Source organism: Tinamus guttatus, unplaced genomic scaffold (assembly GCF_059628265.1).
Source record: "Tinamus guttatus ecotype Peru unplaced genomic scaffold, ASM5962826v1 Tinamus_guttatus_pri_ptg000364l, whole genome shotgun sequence".
In the NCBI taxonomy this organism is placed as follows: Eukaryota; Metazoa; Chordata; class Aves; order Tinamiformes; family Tinamidae; genus Tinamus; species Tinamus guttatus.
In genome coordinates this window covers 1,844,155-1,865,459 of record NW_028288898.1, presented here as the reverse complement: position 1 = coordinate 1,865,459, position 21,305 = coordinate 1,844,155, and the positions used below count along the sequence as shown (strand labels likewise).

Below are 21,305 nucleotides of genomic sequence, written 5' to 3'. Positions count from 1 at the left end.
GCGCCGCTCGTCCTGCCGCGGCTGTGTCGGGGTGCTTGGGGGGACCATGGCTGCCTGGGCAGGCACCCGCCGTCATCTCAGCACTGCCTAGTCCCCGTAGCAGTCATATATATATATATACATATATATATACATATACATATATATATATATATATAAAACATATATATATACACACACACCCTTCTTGCTTTGTAACACCAGACAAAATCACCCTTCTTTTTACAATGTATGCCTCTGCACAAAACCAATAAACTCTTTGATGTTTGATTCTGTTGTGAGTTTTTTTTTTGAATGTTCTTTTGTGCAGACTTGTCTGGAGATGCAGAGAGCTCTGATCATGAGCTGCCAGATCTCTTGCCTTGGGTGTTGCGCCCTCCCCACGCTGACTTTTGCCGCGCTGTGCTTGTTTTATGTTTGTAGAGCAGCGCAGGATTATTGCTGCTGCAGGCACTGCCAGCAGATCAGACATCACAGTGACATGGGACTGGGTCTAAAAACACTTGGCTGCAGTGCATGTATGGTCGCTTTGTTTGGCCGCAGCTGAAAGAAGAAATGATCTCAGGGCTGGAAAAATATCCTAAATATATATATGTATATACATAATGTATATTTTATTCCTCTTTTTTTTTCCTTCTTATGTGCCGGGGGGGCAGCAACGCGTGTTACACAGCTCGGGCGCCAAGATGGCGCCGGCCGCGCCACGTCGCCGTGGCAACCCTGGCGGACCGACCATAGAGCCTGTGCCTTCCGGCGCGCAGAGCGGCCGCGGCGGGGAGCGGAAGCCGGGCTGCGGCGGCCGGAAGCGGAAGCCGGGCTGCGGCGGCCGGAAGCGGCGCGGAGGAGGCGGCGGTGGCGCCATGAAGCCGGCTGTGGACGAGATGTTCCCCGAGGGCGCCGGGCCCTACGTGGACCTGGATGAGGTGCGAGGGGGGCCGCGGCGGCCGCGCGGGGAGCCAGGGCGGCCGCGGCGCGGCCTCAGCGGGTGCGTCTCCAGGCAGGGGGAAGCACGGGCCTGCTCATGGACCTGGCAGCCAACGAGAAGGCGGTGCACGCCGACTTCTTCAACGGTGAGTGCCCCGCGCGCGGCCGCCCGGCGGGAAGGGGGTGCCCTCCGCCGCCCCCTTCTCCCAGCGGCCTCAGTTGCGGTAGACTTGGTCCGCCCGGGAGGCTGCTATGCAGTGTGAGAGGCTGTGTATCCAGGAGCAGCCACTTAAATTATTGGCGTTCTGCTGTAAATTCGAGCTGTTTTATCCCCACTATGGCACATTTTTAAGCAGAGGTTGGTTTTCGTCTTTTTTCAATGGTAATGGTTATTTTTGACTTCTGTAAAAAGGCTTCAGCATGGTTATGTCGCCAGTCTGTGCTCAGCCCCTAAAGCAGACATAAAGTAAAAAGGTTAAAGCAGCTTCCGGAAGGACTAGGGGGGTTTCGCTGAGCTGGCCCCGTTGCGGTTGCTGCTAGTGAGGGGCACGAGGATCTGGGGGGGGTTCAGCTATTCTGAATGGGGTAACTGCTCATTGCGTCCCTTTAAAAACAATCTATTGTTCAAGCTTTGCTTGGCTTTTGTTAATTACAAAGCTGATATGGTACAAGTTGAGTTGCCTGTTCACCTGTTTTGTAGTACTGGTGTAGGATGTATATGATGTGTGTATGTATGTGTATATAACACAGTTTATTTTTTAAAACAACTTAATTCATCTTGTTTTATTTTTCTGACTAGACTTTGAAGATCTCTTTGATGATGATGACATCCAGTGAACTTAATCTTCTAGCCCTGCAGTGCTGAGATGTGGAATTCTGCTCTAGGATCACTTGTGGTGTCCGTTATTTATTAAAATATTCAAAACAGAAAATCCACTGGGGGGCATGCGGGAGGATGAGGGGGAAGATAAACTCAGGAATGTGAAACCCAGATGGGTAAAGGTGACTACAACAGGAGTTGTGGACTGCCACGCTGCATAGGTTATTTGTTGGTTTGGGTGTTTTTTGGTTTTGTTTCTTTTAAAATTTACTTGCTGATATGCTGATTTAATAAAATCTTGACAAAATCTCCCTCTGGGGTGTACTTTGGAAGTGGTAGGAATAGCCACATTTCAAACTTTTGTACAGGAGTTATTTTTTGTGAAATTATTCACTGGTTCTTTTAGATATACCAAAACATCTGGCAAGACATATTACTGCTGAGAAAAATCTCGTTCATCCCCCAATACAGGATTATCTAGGATTAAGAAGGCAGCTTTTTCTGAATGGATTCCTTGATGCATATGTTTACCAATGCTGCTGAGAAGCTGCTGCATTTTCTCCAGCTGCAAGTTAGATATTCAGCTACTGTAGACACCACAGCTTTAATCTAGGAAGCACAGGTAAAAAGTAGTATTTTTATCATGATATTTTAAGGAGGAAAAATGTTATGGCTCTATACCATTGAAATGCTTGGGTTTAAACACCTAGTTTAATTCTTGAAATTTATTCATCTTTTTGTTCTTTGAAGTCTGTATTTTAGGATTTTTTCCTTAGACAGCAGATAGTGTCGTTGTATTTGGGTGTACGGTAATTCCCTACTTTGTTCCCTTTGCCTCCAGAGTCTTGGTCTATTGAGCTAAAAACAGTGTGAGAAGTAACTGCTGGCCCTTGGGAAGATGAAACTTGCCCTGTACTAGGTGTTAAAGTTTGGAGTTAGTGAAATCCCTTACAAAGAATGCTGCTTAAATGACAAGCTGTCTCAGTGTGCACTGATACCACTGCAGGGACTTATTTTTTTCCTGTTTGCACGACGCAAAAGGAATGTGAACACTATTGGGAACAGGAGCAGCAGGCACCAAGGGCTGGCCGAGGCCCTGGCTCTCAGTGCAGCACCAGAAGGTGAGTGGGCAAAACATGTGCAGGGTGTGCTCTGACTACTGCTGCTTTGTGGTTGTTGGCTCTCCTTGCACTAAAACACTTTGCACTGAGAATTTGGGGGTGGGGGAGAGGATGTGTTGGAGGGGTATATTCTTAAAAAAAAAAAAATTCATTTGTAAGAGTTTTTATTAGGAATTTTGATTTGTTTGGGTACTTTGGGAGTACGGTATTAAAATGAAGTGGCCCATCTGAAGAACAGACTGCCCTTGAGTGTTGAATTGCTTCTCAGTTATCGTTAGTCAAGTCTTTCAGGCTAATTAGTCTGTAGGCTATTAGCCCCTTGTCAGGAAATAATTGCAAGGTGTCAGAATCTGTAATAAAAATAATTTAATTTAAAGGGCATTTGTCTGACTTAACCATTTCACCTATTGACCTTTTTTTTATTGCACCTGTAGTGGAGATTGACAAAACTCGTTAAAGTGGTTGAATAAAAGAATGAATCTGCCTTAAGAGCACTGAACATGCGTTTAACCTGGTGCATGTTACTTTATAAGCTGCTAGGTGCTCAGTTGCTAAACTGAGTGCCCAGGTGCTAAACTGAAAAGCATTTATGGAAGTAGTGAATTTAGTGTCAGAATTGTCCCGTTGCCTTGTGTGGGACAGTTTGAAATCTCACCAAAGCTGATTCTCCACTTGCAGGGGGCTGATGTTACAGTAAGTACTTAAGAACATGCAGTCCATTTTCAACTGAAACTTTCTTAGTCTATTTTCTTAGAGATTCACAAGGTTAAAGAAAACTGGCCTTAGGCTATAAATAGTATTTGTGTATTGCTGCCTGGCAGGAGAACCTGGAGCTCCCGTGTTCTTCGTGTGCTCTGAGAAGAGCAGAAGAGATCAGGCTTAGTTCAGGACGGGGTTTTCCTGGGTTCTTTTCCTTGGGGCTTTTCTGGTTAATGTCTAGGGCAGGAAGAGAAAAGGTTTACTTTTGAATAATTGTACTTCAATAGCAGTAGTAGTATTTTTCTCAGTAAAGAAGTAAAGAAGGAATTGGTTTAAGATGAATAAACTGAGCTTCCTTGGGGTGTTGGGGAGCTGGCAGTCACCTTCCTTCTCTAAATGTGCAGTTCCACACATGAGAACACCTGCCCTGGATGGCAGGAGGGGTCTCTGCAAGCCCCCTCCCTTACCAGCACAGGGAGGCCCAACGCGACTCCGATGTCTGGGCTCTTCTGAAAGGCACTAGCGACCACAGCTTGAAGTTCCTGGCAGTAGGCCTGGGTTTGAGGACAAGGATGTGCTTCCCCGTTACTGCTACCACTTTTTTTCCTCTCTTAAAGACTCTCTTTCTTGTTCTCTCAAGTGTCTTTCTTTGCTAAGCAGCAAAGTCAGCATCATAATTCAAATTAGGATTCTTTTCTCAAGTTAGTACGGGGACTTCAAAGCCCAGAGCGGTGAGATAGTGCCTTCTAAAACCTTTTAATTTGACAAACAGGAGCTACTTTTAAATATATATTTTTTCTTGTTTAAGGAAATTTCGATTTGCATGTAGCAATTTTTCAGTCATTTGTAATTTTAATGATCACACTGGTTTACAGTTGTGGTGTTTCATACTGCTTTGAAATGGTTTCTGCATCATTCTAGTACAGGTACTGTGGGTTGGAAATGTCTCTCTGCTTTCACTTCCTTCATGATGACAGATTGACTGTGCTGGCCCAGGAATAGGTGTGTGTTGGTTCATAACCCCTATTCCTTCCCCTTTCTGATTCTCGTATCCTTTTGTGAGAAGGATCCCACAGGTTTCTTTTGGGAAGGGAGTTGTCTGGCACCCTGCATATGAAGTAACAGGTAGAGGGTTGGTTGGTTTTATGCTTCCTTTGCACTGGGAGTAAATCTCTCCCCCACTGGAGTGGTGGCTGATTTACAAGTTGAGCCTGCAGCCCTGTCATATGTGTAAGAAAAAGCATATTTTGTCTTATGTCCTGGAAAAGCAACTGCCTTTTGTACCACTGGAATCCTGGCGTGAGCGTAGGGGTGAGCTGAAGAGGTTTCCTGACTCGCGATCTCTGCAGTTATCACTGTCTCTTTCCATACACCTGCATCTAACCCAAGCACGTGCCATAAGAAACACGACAGCCCTGCTGCTAGCCAGGGTGCACCCAGCGTTGATTCCCTCTGAAGTGTTCTAAGAACAGACTTATGTTTGATGGCAGGTAGGTACAGTGGTTGGCTAGGTAAATGTAGGACTTTGCTCTAATTGCTGTGTCTTTGTTCATGCCTCTAGCAAGTTTACATTCTGTAAGTAAATATGATGCAGACTTAGAAAAAAAAGACATTTATGGCTCTTTCTTGTAGCTGTTACAGTTCAGTGCCGCTCCTGTTTGTATTCCTAGTAATTGCTGGCCAGAGTGATTACATGGGGCTGGGGCACAGTTACGATCCGCTTATAATTGTGTCTGAGCGGGGCACGGATGCTTTCCCAGCTGGTTTCTCTGCTGGAATGAGAGGCTCCTAGCCAGACTCTCCTTTTTCATGCCAGCCGAACACATGTTCTTCCCACTAACCGCTAGTGCAGTTACTTTAATATTTTATTGGCGGGTGTTTCCGAAAGAATTTTCTAATCCTGCCCCTTCTCGTTGTGGTCTGGGGGGTCCTGCTCTTCATGGACGGCTAGTTCAGAGCTGTGCAGGTGCTTGTGTCTGAGCGGCGAGGCAGACAGGAAAGGGTCAAATTTTCATCCAAATGCTCTTTTTATAGCCTGCCCTCATTACAAGTGACAAATAAGATGTCATTCTTGGTGTCTTAGTCCTATTATTTGTGATCTAGTAGGAGCTGCTGGCAGCATTAACCCCAAGCACAGTCTGGTTTATGTTACTCTAGCAATACACTAATTTCAAAGACAAAAGCAGCCATTTGAACCTACTACAGCTAGAACAGCAAAATAGGAGACCTAATTTTGTACTAGGCACCTATGGTAGGAACGTGTTGTTTTTTTAAGGCATTTAAAGTTGTCAGGGAGCAGATGGAAAGGACCCCGAACCACATGTTAATGTAATTCCCAGCTATTTAGTTATATTTTAATCAGTTGTTGGCAGGCAGCATTGGGCTTGGTTGGTGCTTCCACCCAGATGGTCTGCAAGGAGGTGGCCTCAGGCTGCAGTCTGTAAGACAGTTTGGAAAAGCCACCTGCAGGGGGGATAAAGAGACTGGACCCTTAGTGACGTAAATAAAACATTGTATGTCTGAGTATTCAGCGTTCTTTGGGGTTTTGTTGTGTTCCATCCATGGTAGGGCACATGTACAAACACAGTAGGCATCTTAAATATGTTGCTGTCATTCCTGTGACGTTGTTAGGACTGTTTGTGGGTACAGAGCCCGCTCACAGCTGGAACCAGGACGGGACTGCACTGAGAACCCAGAACCAGGCTTTGCATCAAGGATGCGCGGCCCCGAGGGCAGCTCTGCGGTCCCTGCGCAGCCCCCGGCCGTCCTGCTCTCTCCCAGCCAGCGGATCATCTGCTGCAGGACCCCATGGCATCCGCAAGCATCCCAGATGGGACGAATTCCGGCTGCTGGAATGGGGTGATGATGGAGTGTGAGCGACACTTTGGGTTTTGGGGGGACTGCTGCAAGGGATGGGGCAGACTCAGTCTCCGAGTTTCTGCCACGCGCTGCGCTCGTGACGCGACAGCCACGGTTAGTTCAAATGGGAGATGGTGCTGGTGTGCGTGGGAGCTGTACTGATGCGGGTCATACAGATGATGGGGCTGTTGGACAGCCTGAATGAGAAATTCTGGTCCTTCCCCTGACTTTAAGCATACAAACATGCACCATCAGAGTGTGTGTCTCAAGTTCTAGTGCATGGCATAAAGCTGCACGCGTATATGTTCCTGCTGTGTGGTGGCTGGGAAAGAAAACTACCATTTCAGCTGCTGCTTTAGAAACCAGTCTTTAGTGTTTTTCCCGTGTTTATCCCAAAGGCCTTTTAGTGCTTTAGTCATTACCATTTTCACTGCCTCTAGAAAATCCAACTTAATATATTATGGAAAAAAAATCAGGCAGCAAAAACTCAAACTTTCTCCTTTAGTTTTAAGCCTTTTATGGCTTTTGATCCAGCAATTGCCATGTTTTTAAATTGCCTTTTGTTTATGGGTTAGCCTGCGTCAGGATGAATTCAAACTTGACGGTTTTGGGTAAAGTGTTTGGAAACCAGAGTTCATCTCATTGACAGAGGAGGCAGTGCGATCTAAGGTGGAGGGATAGCAAAGCCTTGTTCAAAGGTACTCCTTGCTAGGAGTTTTATTTTTTTTATCTAAAATTAGTATTTAATTACCCAGCGCAAGAAGCTGAGTTCTTGATGTGCGTTTTAAATCTGGGACAGTAAAGAGGGCATTTATGTGGACGAGGACTCTGGGTTTAGTCTTTGTGTAGCCTGAGGACGCGAGTGAATTTGGAGACCTGTTTGCAAAACTAATGCTTGCAAATGTATTGCTGGATAATCTTGTGTATTGTTGCATCTGGCCAGAGGCAGGGCATGTGGGAAAACCTTCTGGCCATTGCCATAGTGCCAGAAAGTAAAGCTTTCTCGTAAATACCTTGTATCATGGACTTGGCCCCAATGGGCCAAACTTCACACATTCCTCCGGGAAAGTTTCAGTTATTAGTTCTTTCAGTTAATGGTTTCTCCAGTCAGTTTTCCTGCCTTTTTTTTTCCCCTCTCTCCTCTGCTGAGCTACCAGGTGAGGCTAGAAAAACGTCCCTTTCTCGAAACCCTTCCCAAAGACGCATATAAAAACGCTGGGACCTCTTACTGAGAGAGTTTTTTATTGTTACTTGTAGTGTGGTAGTTCACTGGAGTGTAGCAAGTGCTGCGGTGAGAAGTATTTTCATAAGAAGCTCTCAATGCTGTTTTGTGCTTGTGATAATGCATTAGCTCTGGTGCGTGTTACCTTGGCCAGAAGCTTAACAGGAGTTTTCTTTGAATGTATCTGAGAAGCTATCAAGTCTTTTAGTTGAAAGTTGATAAATCTCCTTAGCAAGGAGTTTGTGATGGTGGTGATTGGACAGGATCTCCCTATCCGTGCCAAAGGAGGATAGGAGATGGTGTCGCTTCCAGGGCAGCCGTTTGGGAAGGGGCATGTCCACCCTTGTGTGGTCTCTGCCCAGGAGCCCCGAGGGGCCTTCAGCTGCCTGGGCCAGGTGTGATGTTTGCAGGGGAGCCGCTCTCCTTTCCACATGAGACCCCTTCCTGTCTGAGACCAGCACGTCTGTCACCCCTTCAGGAGGCCCCAGGCCACGCGGTCAGAGGGCTGCTGGTGTTACGGAGCCTCCTGGGTGCTCGTAAAGCTTTCCAGACAAGGAAAAGAAGATCCCTGCCCTGAGTACGTAGGCTAAATTAAAGATAATATTGGAGGATAAACATAAAAGGAAAACAAAGCATTAAAATCAATGAGAAGGTATGTGAATACATGGAGAGGTCTGACTGAAGAAGGGCAATAAGAGACCACGGGTGGAAGTCAAAGGCCTTAATAAGAAAGGGGGGTTCAATATTCAATAGCAGGAACAAGCCCTCTTGCCAGCTGAAAGCAAGAACAGATGGAAGTTTCTTGAATAGTGTTCTCCTTGTTCTGCTCAAATTGTAAACTGTTGGTTGAATTACGTGACAGTATTCTGAATTAATTTTTAAGTGGTTATTCTAAATTCTGTATTTAAATGTAACTGCTATTTTACAGTTTTAAATTTTTCTAAAAAGCAGCCTGTCTCAGGTGTTACTGTTTCATGATGTACTAGGAAGGAAGTTTAGCTCTGTGCCCATATTTTTTTTCAGAGAGAACAAGAGCAGGATATGAGTGAGCTCTTGAAGTCCCTTGTTTCACCTCATTGATTTCCAAGGAACAGGATTCCACCCTGGGCAGTTGTTGTACCCACAAAAGGCAGTTTTCCAAGAAGCAGAGTACAGCTATCGTGCCCTCGAGCTCAGTCCTGGGGTTAAGCCCACCGTGTCCTCTCCCTCATGCAGCCTCTGGCTTTAATGGACATCCAGGTCCGGATAGAGGAGGAATCCCATGAAGGTGGAATCGTTGAGGTTGTCAGCGTAGACGCCGTTGCTTTCCCCTTCCCCATACACCTGGAGCCAGACTTCCTCCCCGGCGTCGAGGTGGAGCAGCACGGAGCCGCTCGCTTGGTCCAGGTTGTTCGCCTGGTACTGGTCGAAGGTGAAGAGCACAGGCCTGTCCTGCTTGTACAGGCTGACCTTGGCGTCCGCCGTGTACACCGTGAGGTGGTAGGCGAAGTAGTACATGCCCGGGATGCTGCAGCGGAACTTGCCCGTGGTCGGGTCGTAGTGCTGCTGCTCGTTGTAGAAGATCTTGCTGAACAGGATGGGCACGTTGGGGTGGGGGACTTTGCCTGTCAGCCCCACGCTGAAGGCGGAGCGGTGAACGTAGGCGCCTTCCCCCTTCTCCCCTTTCATCCCCATGATCCCCGGGGCTCCGGGGAAGCCTCTTGAGCCTGGAATTCCTTGGATACCTATTTGGCCGCTGTCGCCCTTGGGGCCGTTCTCACCTAGGGGACAGAGTTGGGGTTGATGAGGTGGTTTGTGCTCGCGGCGCCCACGTGTGGGAATGCTGCGAGCTGCTTAGGAAAGGCCGAGTTACCTCAGCGTCCCCAGGAAAAGCTCGTTAATTAGGAATGAGCCAAGGACCGAGGGAGGGTGCCGCGAGCAGCCGGGGCCGCGGCTCTCGAGGGTTAGTGCTTGGCGGCTCCCCGCGCGCCTCACCCACCTTGCTCACCCTTCTCGCCCTTCTCCCCGTCGCGGCCGTCCTTGCCGTCGCGGCCGGGGAGCCCGTTGTGGCCGGGGTAGCCGGGCGCCCCCCCCATCCAGTTGGCACACGACGCTTTGGGGTCGGGCTGCGTGTCCTCCGCGGCCATCCCCGCGTCACCGAGGGCCACCAGCAGCAGCCCGCACAGGAGGCAGCGGCCCGCGGGCCCCATCGCAGCTCCCACAGCGGCTTCTGTGCCTGCAGAGGGAATAAAACCTCAACACGGGATAACCAAGAGGCGCCTAGCAGTGCCTCTGTGGGTAGGTCCTGCTGCAGCCGTAACTTAATGTTGCTGAATCTTAGTGTTTTGGCAGGAGCTAAAGTTGTTGTCCCCTTGGAGCAAGGGCTGTGCAGGTCCTGCTGCACTGGGGCGCACGAGTGATATGGGTGTAAAAATCCTAGAGGTTGTTTTCGAGGAGGAAGCACCTCCAGGACTGCATTGCAAAGGCATGATAGCATTAAATAAAAAACTGGGCAAAAATGGCATTTCTTGATCTGGAAGCCGGATGTTTTCGACATTCCAGACCCGGGAGCCAGGCGTGCTGCGGGGCAGATGGAGACCCTCCTTGAAGCCCAGAAGCGGAGCGGGCCGGCGGCAGCGGAGCGCTGGTCCTTGTCCGAGGCACACCGAGAGGCTGAGTGACGCAGGAGGGCTCGTATGTGAGTGACCCGTAGTCCGAAGCGGTCTGCAGCCGTGAGGAGCTCCACGCTTTGGCATGAGCACGTCTCATGCAAGAGGAGTTTGGAGCTGCGCTTGCTCGGGCTGAGTTGAGTGCAGCCGTAGCTATACCGCCCGTTACAGAGGCTTAGCCCTTTCTTTTCATACTTCAATCTGACGCCCATTAATGTAACATAAATGACCTGCAGATGTGGCTGTGTTGGAATGCTAGTTATACTCTTTCAGACAAGTAAGAGTTAAACGAAGTCCTTTTAGTGCATCTCAGTTAATATTGGAAGATACCAAGGGAATAAAAGCTCCTATGCATTATATAGGATTTATTTATTGATCAGTGGATATATTATCCATAACAGCAATACAGTTAAGTGCTTCATGGTGACTTGGACTGTGATTCAAAACTAAAATTTTATCTAGCCCTCTAGTTACATATATATATATATATATATATATGAGCTCTCATATATATATATGAGAGCTCAAATCTAACTGCATTTTCCTGCTCCGGCATTTCCTTGTGAATGGGACTAACCAGTGGCTTGGATTTTTTTTTTTTTTGTCGTTACTTCTGTGTAACGCAGATACTTTCTGCGGGAGTTGCAGTGGGAACCTGCTCCGTGGGGCTCGCAACTGGAATCAGGTTTCGGAGCTTGGGATTCTGCCTACGAGCATTTATAATTTGGTGAGATCTGGACCCAAACCACTAATCCTGGGATTTTGCTGGGAAAGATGCGTATCAAAAGGTAGCGCTGCGCTATTTACGGGAAAAGCCACGTTTTTCTCACTGTTGCTCCTGAGCACTTTCGGCTTAGGTGTCTCTATGTCTAAACAGAGGAGTACAAACCTCAGCGAGATCTGCTGTTCTCAGTTTAAAGTAGTTGCTGGCTATTCTCAGAGTAGCTCTAATAAAGGAAACTTCCTGTACACAGAAGAGTCTGTATGATTCAGCCCAAAAGAAGCGAGAACAGAACTTAAGGGGGAAAAGAAATCATGCTTACCAGCCGCTCCGTGTCCTAGCTGGCTTGCTAGTCTCCTTGGAAGTGAAGTCCTGCTCCTGCACCGCTGTCCCTAAGGGCGCGAGTTGCTGTCAGCTAAGAGACCGTGTTTTCCATTTGCTGTTGCGCAAATCCCATTAATTTTTCCTGGCCCTCACTTAGCTTAGGGCCACTTATGTAAAATCCAGCCGCAGTGTGAGAGCTTGGGAGATATCCTTAAAGGGGAAAAAAGGAGCGATGTGGCTGTTTGGGAGGAAGCGAGGCAGAAGGGCTGTCAGGACAGGCCGTGTTTGCAAGCTGAGCTGCCCCGGGCCTGGCTCTCACCGTGCCCAGCACCCCGTGGGCGAGCGGGGAGAGCTGCTGAGGAGCCCGTGCACGGAGGGTGTCCGCAGGCTCACGCCGAGGCCTCCCAGTGCGTTTTTTCCCCGTGTGTCAGTAAATGAGTGATAGTGTGAGATGCTTTAGCTTCCCTTTTAAAAGGCAGCGGAGGAGCGCGCACCAAAGAAGGGAATTGCCGAGGAAAGGGGCAGAGCTGTGGGGGAAGCGGCTCCAGGCTGACCCAGCCGCCTGGCACGTGCCGGTGCTGTGGCTGTAAATCTGCAGAGCACCCTCAGCCCCACGGGTGGTTTTCCACCTATGGCAAGTTTTGGCTTTAGGACAAAACAAAGTAACTTTGTTTTTTTCTTTGTTTTTTCTTTGTTTTCCTGTGCATCTTGCCTTCCAAACTGGACGCTGCGGGATGCTGAACCTAAAAGGCCTGAGGCTTTCCTCCCTGATCCTTCCAGCACTGGCCAAAGTTAGCTAGATATAACCTAGACTGACCTCCCGCCTTGAAGCTGGACGAGAGCGGTTCCTTCGTGCAGGGGAGGACGCGGGCTGTTTCCAGACCAGCATGTTCCTGCCCACCCTGGTTCCTGACACAATGCTAGGAAAGGAGCTGCAGTTGGCAGGAATGGGAAAGAATCATCCAAGGGAATGTTAACCAGGCAGTGTCCCAAATGACCGAGTTGTCCTGAAGACCCAGCTATCCAGAAAGCATTAGGGGATGTTTGGGTAAATGCACAGCTGACTTCTTCGATGGACAGCTTGAGTCCAAGGTGGGTTGCAAACAGTGAGGAGGAGAAATGCAAGGCAGGGAGAAGCTGTTCCATGGCTCCTGTCTTTCTGCCTTGGTTTGGTCGAGTTGTTGGTCCTGCTTTTGGAGAATTTGCTGCTTTTGGAGAATTTGCTGCTTTTTCTTTCTCCCTCTGTCCCACCTCTTGGCAGTGATTTTTCCGGGCAGTGCTGAGTCTTAAAACACTCATCCCTCCTGTAAGTCTGGTCAAATTTGACAGAGATCCAGATGTATCCATACTAAAACAACTGTCCCATAGAAAGCACCCAATACCCCCCCTCTTTTTTTTTTTTTTTAATTTTTTTTAAGCGGAGATGAGTTTTTCAGCTCCCTCTCCCCTGGGTGTGGGCAGGACAGCCAGGCTGCTTCCTGTGCCAGCTCCTGGCTTGAGCTCCGAAATGCAGGATTGGGTGTTTTGTCAGGCTGCTGCTACATGGAAATTGAACATGACATGTTCAGCAGGTACCGTTCTGGATACAGAGAGGTGTTTGGGGCAGTCATTAGGAAACCACCGTGTTTACGATGGTGGCAGAGCCGTGACTGACACGAGGCTGCTGGCACCGGGGCTGGGTGTCTTTTCCGCGTTAGCTCCCACGATGTTTCCCACCTGGCGCCGCGGGAAGTGCTGCCAGGGACTCGCTTAGCCGGGAACCTCCCGCGAGCCTGACCTCGATCCCTCTGCTGGGCCTCCTCCCAGTGCGGAGATGGATGGGAGTTTTCGCCGTCGCCAAGAATAAGCAGGACGTTATATTTAGCTGTTGAAACGAAGCGGAGCGGGAGGCTCTGGCTCTGAGCGCCCCCGGGTGAGGTGCTGCCCCGCACAGCAGTGCCAGCCCGCTCCGGACCCGGAGCCTCCGCTTGCAGTGGGAAAACATTGCTGGCTGAGCCAAGGAAGGTTCTGGGAGGAACCCAGAGCTGCAATTTGCACCATAGCAAAGATGCGAGCAGGATTTCCGCAGGTGAAAGGCAGCTGTTGGGGTCTCGTATCCCTCCGTGTCCCTGCGCTCCCAGCGCTGGACACTGTGTGTCCGGGCACAGGGCACCCCTTCCCCGGTGCTGCTGCGGGCTCTGCGCTCGCCGGCATGTGGGAAAGTGCTGGATTTTTTTGAGCCGAGTTGCTGATTTCTCAGCCCGGGCTCCCTCTCCCTTGCAAGAGGCAGCAGAGCTCGTGCTGGCTGCAGCAGTCATGACTCCCCGGCTCACCCGGAGAAGCTTCCTCCAGCCCGGGGGATTTCTCTTGGATCCCGGTAAGGGATTTCTGCACACCAGGTTCTTGTGCAGAACAGGCCATAGACGTGTGTGTTTGGGAACTACAGGACTGGAAAGGTGACTTGGAGCCACTTCTCAACGTTGGAGCTGGGCCCAGGACTCTCGTTTCTGCGGTTTGGGTGTCACCCGCGGCTTCCCCCGGGACCTGGGGTGGCTCCGATGCCCATTGGGACCCTGGCCGGGCGCCTTGGGCAGCTCCCTGGTGAAACAGTCCTGCCGATAGCCATGCAGACTCCTTTTTGCATCCTTAAAGAGCATGTTCACAAGGCACATCCATTATTTATTATATATTCAGCACAGCTGAATAATTCAGATTCGGGGAATAACTCTTTCCTTTGCATATGTGACTTTCTACCTCCTGGGAAGGACGAGTGCCCTCAGCCGTGCGCTCCCGACATTAGATGGTGCTAACGGCGCTTCCCACGCGCAGCGGCTGCCGAGAGGCTCCCTTCCCGCTGCTGTCCCCAGCGTCAGGAGGCTGCCGGCTTCAGAGGGCAGAACGGGAGCAGAGAAGTCCCTGCAAAGGCAGAGGAGGGGTAGGGGCTGGTTGGGGTCCGCTGCGGAGCCGCGGCCTCGTCACTGCTGCTCTCGAACCCGGGCTCAAAGTGCGGCTGGGAAGAGCAGCGCGCGCCGATGCCCTCGGTGCTGGGAAAGGGGAGGGGACGCGTTGCCTGCGCTGTTGCTTTGTACAGATGAGAGAATCGGGGCCAACTCCAATATTTGGCAATGCGGTGCCAGGAAACAAACTCAAAAGCAAAAAATGGGCCCGTGAGGCTGGCGTGGGCAAACAGGAGCGCAGCTTCTGACCACAGACCCGACCCCGCAAGCACCGGGTCTTGTGGGCGCTGCTGGGTATCGCCTGCGAGATCCGGCCCCTCTGCCTCTGCTGCTGGCCGCGTTTACAAAATCCCCCCCAAACCAACAATCTTTACTTTAAAACCCACGTAGAGCCCCGAGGGAGAGCAGCGTCTGTATTTCTCCCATCATTTACAAAAACGTATTGCTTGGAAGCACGCACATGATTAATTAAAGTCACTGTGTAGCTTCAATTCTCCAGAAAGTGGAATATTGTTGTGGAGTGTGAATAATGCCTGTTTCATCAAGAAACTGCAAATCTGACCCAAAATGACTACCCTCTGATTGGTTTCTTTGGGCCCGTCAGGGTGTAACGCAGCACAAGGCTCTCCGGGAGGCATCACCCGGGATGACACATCAGCGGCGTTTCGAGGGGTGTTTATTTATATCTAATAGAATGCAGTTATGGTTTTGCAGAGCTAGTGGAAGGCTTATGAAAATGAATAATTAAAGCCATGGTAAGTGCTTGCTCTCCTGATGTGAGCAGCCACAAGCTCCCTGTGACTGGTTTTAGCAGGTTTTTTTTTTTTTTTTTTTTTTTTTTTGAATCAAATTACTTTGTCTCTGCTGTGCACTTTGCCTCCCTTTCCTTTGAAAGACCTTGGCAGCTTGCTCGGAGCTATTAATTTTTTATTTATTTATTTTTCCAGTTTTGGAGACAGTCTGAGTCTCCCTGCGCAGGAGGTGAGTTACAGCCCCAGTGTGTCTGCAGTGTGAACCCCCCGTGCGCTTCCTGCTGCTACAAATCCTCGTGTTTTAAAGAGCTTCCACAAAAGCACGCGCCGAGCAGGCCGTGGTTTGTGTCTGCAGGGACCCATGGTGAAGGGCAGCTCTGCTGGTGCGTGCTGGCCAGAAGTGGGTGTCCCTCCGAGCTGGATCCCTGCACCTTTCCTACCTACACCAGGAATAACCTGGGGTTATTCCTGAGGCCGCAGCTGCCACACGAGTGCGTGGAGGCCCCTAGGCAGAGGCTTGAACCTGGCTGCAGGTGGGGATGCAGTTTTCTTCAGGAGGGGGTAGGTGCGAAGGGATGAGCAGGACGCGGGGCTCGGGGCGCGCGTGCGCGGCTGTGAGCTCTGCCCTGCAGTGTTCTCTGTGGATTCAGTTCCACTGTGTAAATTCATCTCCTTTTACATTTATAATCCCTAGGAGTCTGGCGTCTTTGGTGGGGATTATTCCTGCTTGTTGCTTTGGTGAGGCAGTGCCCACTCCCTGCTGCCTCTTCTCAGATAACGCTCTCTGAAGAGCGAGGAGAAAAAAACAAAGGAAAAGAAAGGATCTCCGTTGTTTCTGTAGGAGCTAGCTACACATATCCGTTTCACTAAGAATCCCCTCAAATGCTTTTCTTTTTTTTCTTTTGTATATTTGCATCCATAAGATCCCGCCGGTGAAGCGCACTGCTGGTGCATTCATTGACTTGGTATAGGGAAGTGTTTTGGTGGAGAAAAAGGAACAGAGAAGAAGGTCTTTTTGCACAACTGTTGGGGAATCTGGCCTCAGACTGTAGCTCGGTTGTTTGTTTTCATTTGGCTTTGTCTCTGCAAATATTTTCATTAGACTGAACCATAAATAACTGCTTACAGCTTTGCCATTATGGTTTGCAATGAGCCTGCAAATGTCAACACGTGTTTATGGGAGATAGTCAGGAAGCTTCTGTGCTTAGACTGTCATCTCTCACCCTCCCCTTCCCTTTGGTCTGGGATATTGTGCATCTCCTCCCCTCCCCTTAGTGCAGGGTGCCTTTTTTAATACCTCGGAAAATAATTAACTTCAGATCTTTGTCATTTTTTGTGTTTATTTTTGTAATGTCAGAAGTCAACATCTTCAGCAGGGTGTGCCTCTGCGTGTTTCTTGGTGATTGCTGCTTTTTGATGTGCCACTTTATGTTTCAGCTAAAAGCATGATGATGTTTCCCCATCTCACCTCACCACCGTCCCCACGAGATGTTTTCCACCTCGGCAGCATTTTGCAGTTCACAAGTGCAACATCTTAAAACACTTCAGGCAATACCTATGGGTCCCTAGAGTGGCTCTGTTGTCTTCAGGAGATTTCTTGCATCCTTTTCAAAGCAGAACTGTGTTGCATTGCCCACAAGAAATCTTGTCCCTTCTCTATTCCAATTTAAACAGCTTCTCCAAATGTGTTCATCGTTCTCCTTTTCATTCCTACACCATCACTTCATGTTAGTTTTTCTTTCTTCACCTTCTGCATAGCCAAAGTTTTTTATTTTCTCTCTATCCTAAGTAGAACGTGATCCCAGAAACACCTGAACTATATTTTCGGCTGCTGGTGCTGGAAGTGTAGGATGAGATTTAATTGGCAGGAGGGTTAGAAAGCCCTAGTACAAACAGGTGGTAGAGGAGTGTGTGGGGAAGGTCTCAGCTGCGGCCCGTCTACCTCAGAGCATCAGGGGGGAGGCCCCAAGCTGCCCCGGTCATGGGGTGAGTCCTATCTGCTGCCTTGCAGCAGCTGGAGCCTCCAGCATGGGAAATGCTCTGGTGTCTGCCCTTCACTAAAGATAGCATTTCTTTTAGGCATGAGGAACTGTAATTTTTCTGGGCCTGGATATGGGAATTGGCTCCATCTTTTTGGTTTTGTAGCAAATGCACCAGGTCTGTTGTCGCTCTGGTATTTTTCAGCCGTGTGCTTGAGCTGTTCCTCCCCGCTGCGTCCAGGCCAGCAGGAGGTTTCCTGGGGTCTCACAAGCTGTCCTTGTCCCTAGTGACCCCTCGGAGGTGAAGCCTGTGCAGACTGATCCCCGCCTGGGGCAGCACACACTGAGGAGGGGGTTTTCAGCAGGGCTAAAGGGCCCCCTCAGTGTCAACCCTCCTTTCAGGAGCCACCTTCTCCCGGGCTCCGGACGTGGCACCAGGGTGGATGATTTCCCTGCTACGCAGCCCAAGGACTCCCCGTTGGCGCTCAGCGTGTCCTGGGATCTGCTCCCACTCCTTGCTGCAGTTTCATGTGGTCATGTCCACACTGAAGGAAGCAGCTCTCCCTTGAGCCAGTCTCACACAGAAACCCCTCTTGCTGCTGATAAGACCATGTTATTCCCTTGGCCAGCTCTACTGAACTTTTCTTGGCTGTGCAAAGTACATCTGCTTTATTTTTCTCCAGGAGAGATCTTTATCTCTCTTCATCCTCCAGCAAAAGGGTTTTGCTTTGTGCACGTTCAGCAGAACTTTGCCCAGGTTGGATGCTGGTTGGGCTGCTGTTTGTTCCTACGTCTGCACCCTCCTTCTCCATGTTTTCTGCTTTTTGCTGGGTTTGGATTTTGCAATCACTTCCGCGAGCTGCTATTTCTGCTCTGTTTTGTCATGTTGCTGCGGTCTGTGGTTTCAGTGCCAGTCTGCTGTGCTATCACCCTGCTCTCCTGCTCCATCTCGTAGATGAGAACATCTCAGCTATGTTCTGTGGGTTCTCCTCAATTCTTGCAGTACTTTTCTTGAACGCTTTTCTTTGTTCGAAGGGGAATATTCTTGCAATCATTCCCTCAGTTCTAGGTTTCTGAGCCTGTTATAACAGGAAGGATTTCTGTATCTTCCGAAAGAGTTTGCTTAGTTCAGCTGGATGTATGTAAACAAAAATAAAGATTTGGGTTTGTAAGAAGAAAAGTAAGAAGAAAATCAAATAATAGTTGAAAGATTAAAGTAGGCCCAGGCAAGGAGAGCATATATTTTTGAAAGTAAACAAAAAGGATAAATGAATATCCAAGAACTTCAAGGAGTGAATTTCAAAGTGTGCAAAAGAAAATTTTAAAAAATGCTAACAATATACCTATGATTGCACCAATTATCCAGTGAAAATTCTAAATTGAAGTAACACCAAATAAATCATTCAGCTTTCTGGATGTCTTGGTCTAGACAGCACCTGTCTTGATACAACCTAATTTGTGAACAGTGAGGGTGCCAGAGCACTGGAACAGGCTGCCCAGGGAGGCTGTGGAGTCTCCTTCCCTGGAGATCTTCAAAGCCCTCTTGGACGCAGTCCTGTGCCACGTGCTCTAGGTGACCCTGCGTGTGCAGGGGGGTTGGACTAGATGATCTCTAGAGGTCCCTTCCAACCTTAATGATTCTATGATAACATATCTATGATGATAACTGTGTCTGTGCCGTATACAGAAACATCTGAACCTTCTTTCCTCTCTTGTTATATTTCAAATTTTAATTCCATGTATGGATGCAATACTCTTAAAATCCAGGTAGCACAGTATGATAACTTGTTTATTGCCCTCCACTTAGCTGCTCATCAGCTACTCATTTAGAAGTATTAAAATCAAAAACATAGCTTTTATGCATTTCAGACCCTGTTTCCCTGAAGAGCTAAATCTCTGGCTTGCATCTTTCCCACTCGCCACCTCTGCTTCTCTCCACGCGTGTCTGTGCAGGCTCTTCTGTGCTTGTATCATCACCTTGGCCATCGGGCAGCATCAGGAGCACCAGGAAGAGGCTGGGAGTTTGCAGAGGGTGAGTCACTACCATAATACAGGGGCAAGATGGAAACATTTGAGTGTGTTTAAGGCTGCTCCCACTGGAAAACAGCAGCTGCCCTGAGCCCCAACCACCCCTTGGCTGCAGCCTCCCTGTGTTTGCAGTTCATAACCCCTCGTAGGAGGGTAAAACCATCCACGTGGGGCTCGGCCACCTGCACCGCGTTGCTGTGCTCAGGTGGGTAAATACCCGTGTGTTCCGCAGGGAATGGGGTCAGTTGCTGCAGTGGCCTCTGTCCAACACGTCCAAAGCCCGTTGGGAAAAGCTTGACTTTCCTCTCAAGTCTGTCAAGGACGGGCCTCTCCTCCCAAGCCGGGGGCTCCTGTTCACCCCCTCCAGCAGTGACAGGCAACCAGACATCTTTCACTTGACGATATTCAGCTTCCCCAGTTCTTTAAAAACACGGGCTGAATTTCTTATCACAAGAACGTAGAAGATGAATCACTTAATACTGAATACAGGAAGTGGTGAAAGACCTTTTTTTTTTTTTTTTCTTATTTATATATAGCTCAGTTGGTTACTTAGAAAATGAAGACTTACCTACTCCTCTTACCTAATACTGACTCTCGTTTCCTGTGTTGTTGTAGGTAGCACAGAAATCATCTTCCCCAGTAAATCCGTCTTCCTTTGGATCTTTCCTTAATTCGCAGCCTCCCCCTTATGCAGTGTTACATGAGCAGCTTTGGGGGTGCTTCGTGTTTAGAAGTCACGTCCTCGTAATGGAGCGGGGCAGGAGATGTGGGCCGAGGTGGCTCGGGATCAAGTTTGTGGATTTGTGGTAGGTGCCCATCTGGGGAAAGGCGGACAAGGATGTTCACGTGAAACGGGATAACAACACAGTGCTTCTGTACCACGAGACTGAAGGAAAATAGCTACAGTAATCATGAGGAACTATGAGCCGATGCATCCAAATAATGCTTGGGGACTAGGGTTATTGCTAGCAGTGTGAAAAATTTAGGTGTAAGCAATTGAGGCCAGTCTTGCAGAAAATAGTGGTGAGACAGCCTGGCTTGTGAAAGGCTAATGATCATTGGAGCTATTCCTGTTCCAGCAGCTGGGGAGTGAAATGGAGGAAGAAATGAGCAGGGCATAGAGGGTGCTTGCTGGTAGGAAGCAGCGGGAGCCTCCCGGGGTGACCATTCCAGGCGTGCAGAGATGGGGCTGGTGTTTGCAGGCAGCGGGGTGGCTCTCTGCGCGCAGCCGTCTGTGCTGCAGAGCCGAGGGCAGGCGGAGGGGCCGCTGTGGAGCGGGGCTCCCAGCGCTGCCCTCCGCGTGCGGCGGCTCCGCGCTGGAAACCTTCCCGCAGCGGAGCGGGCGCGCGGAGATAACCAGAGGACCCTGACCCGCGCGGCCAAAATGTGGCAGCCTTGAAAAGCCTCTGTCAATACTGGCAGCTTTTGCTGATAACTGGTGCACTAGTCCTCTCCTCTCATGGCCTTCTGCTCTCATGGCCTTCTCCCCCTAATTCCCAAAGGAGGAAGACGCTGGGGTTTCTTCCTTCTTGCTCAAAAGGCCAGAGAGGTGTTAAAGGCCACTAGCTGTGGGGGTGCTCAGGAGGTGTCTCAGCTCTTATTTAAGCACTTTTAGTGCAAAAAGGGCATGTGGGGTGGGCGCGATGCATGTGGGGAGAGCCGTGTTGCAACCCCAAGCACAGTGCTCAGGTTCTCACACCGGCAAATGCACTGGAGTCGCTATAAATCATTGTCTGGAAATTCCTGTGCATGTTTTACCAATTGGTGACGCTTTTATTTGCCTTGGCTCTTTGCTTATCTGGGTTCTCAAGGCCGGGGAAGAATTCCCCATGTCTCTTCCTTCAGCAGGACGAACCCCCCTTGTTGCCTCAGCGGTGAGTCCTGGGCTCCAGGAGTCATCCTAGCGCATTGGGATTGTGGCGTTTTCCCGTTGGCCTCCTCAGCACCTCGCGCACTCCCAGTGCCTCCCTCGGTCTCCCCGCCGCGCGGGGAACACGGAGCAGCCGGGATCCCCGTGGCTCCGGCTGCCTGATCCTGTCTGGGGACGGAGGCCATGGAGAAGTTTCCTTGGCTCCTGGCCACGGAGTGTAACCAGCGTAACTTCAACGTGCAAAACTCTTCATTGCGATGACTCTGATCAGCGAAGCCGCTGATCCCTTGGCGGGGAGCACCGAGGGCCTGGCCAGGACTGTGCCATCCTCTGCGGTGCCCATGAAGCCATAGGTGCTCACAGGTCTATTACTTGATGTGCTGCTTTTTTCTTTTGTTTTTG

At 49.5% G+C, this 21,305-nt stretch overlaps 2 protein-coding genes across 2 annotated transcripts; one reads left to right on the top strand and one right to left on the bottom strand.

The window, feature by feature from the left end:
• Positions 1-801: 801 nt before the first annotated feature.
• COPS9 (COP9 signalosome subunit 9) lies at positions 802-2,055 on the top strand. The gene is made up of 3 exons (XM_088530183.1): positions 802-923; positions 998-1,070; positions 1,724-2,055. The coding sequence occupies exons 1-3, from the start codon at positions 861-863 to the stop codon at positions 1,759-1,761; spliced, it is 174 nt and encodes a 57-aa protein (XP_088386309.1). The 5' UTR covers positions 802-860; the 3' UTR covers positions 1,762-2,055.
• Positions 2,056-8,840: 6,785 nt separating this feature from the next.
• ADIPOQ (adiponectin, C1Q and collagen domain containing) lies at positions 8,841-9,858 on the bottom strand. The gene is made up of 2 exons (XM_010225955.2): positions 9,624-9,858; positions 8,841-9,405 (listed from the first exon to the last, which is right to left on the bottom strand). Exons 1-2 carry the CDS (start codon positions 9,832-9,834, stop codon positions 8,870-8,872), a joined length of 747 nt encoding a protein of 248 aa, XP_010224257.2. The 5' UTR covers positions 9,835-9,858; the 3' UTR covers positions 8,841-8,869.
• Positions 9,859-21,305: the final 11,447 nt, after the last annotated feature.

What these genes read in the sequence shown, in the direction of transcription:
- COPS9 (XM_088530183.1), top strand. Translation starts at nt 861, where the DNA reads ATGAAGCCGGCTGTGGACGAGATGTTCCCCGAGGGCGCCGGGCCCTAC. An exon ending in CCTACGTGGACCTGGATGAG is followed by an intron (nt 924 to 997) that starts GTGCGAGGGGGG and finishes GTGCGTCTCCAG; the next exon opens with GCAGGGGGAAGCACGGGCCT. An exon ending in GCACGCCGACTTCTTCAACG is followed by an intron (nt 1,071 to 1,723) that starts GTGAGTGCCCCG and finishes TTTTCTGACTAG; the next exon opens with ACTTTGAAGATCTCTTTGAT.
- ADIPOQ (XM_010225955.2), bottom strand. Translation starts at nt 9,834, where the DNA reads ATGGGGCCCGCGGGCCGCTGCCTCCTGTGCGGGCTGCTGCTGGTGGCC. An exon ending in GGGCGAGAAGGGTGAGCAAG is followed by an intron (nt 9,406 to 9,623) that starts GTGGGTGAGGCG and finishes TCTGTCCCCTAG; the next exon opens with GTGAGAACGGCCCCAAGGGC.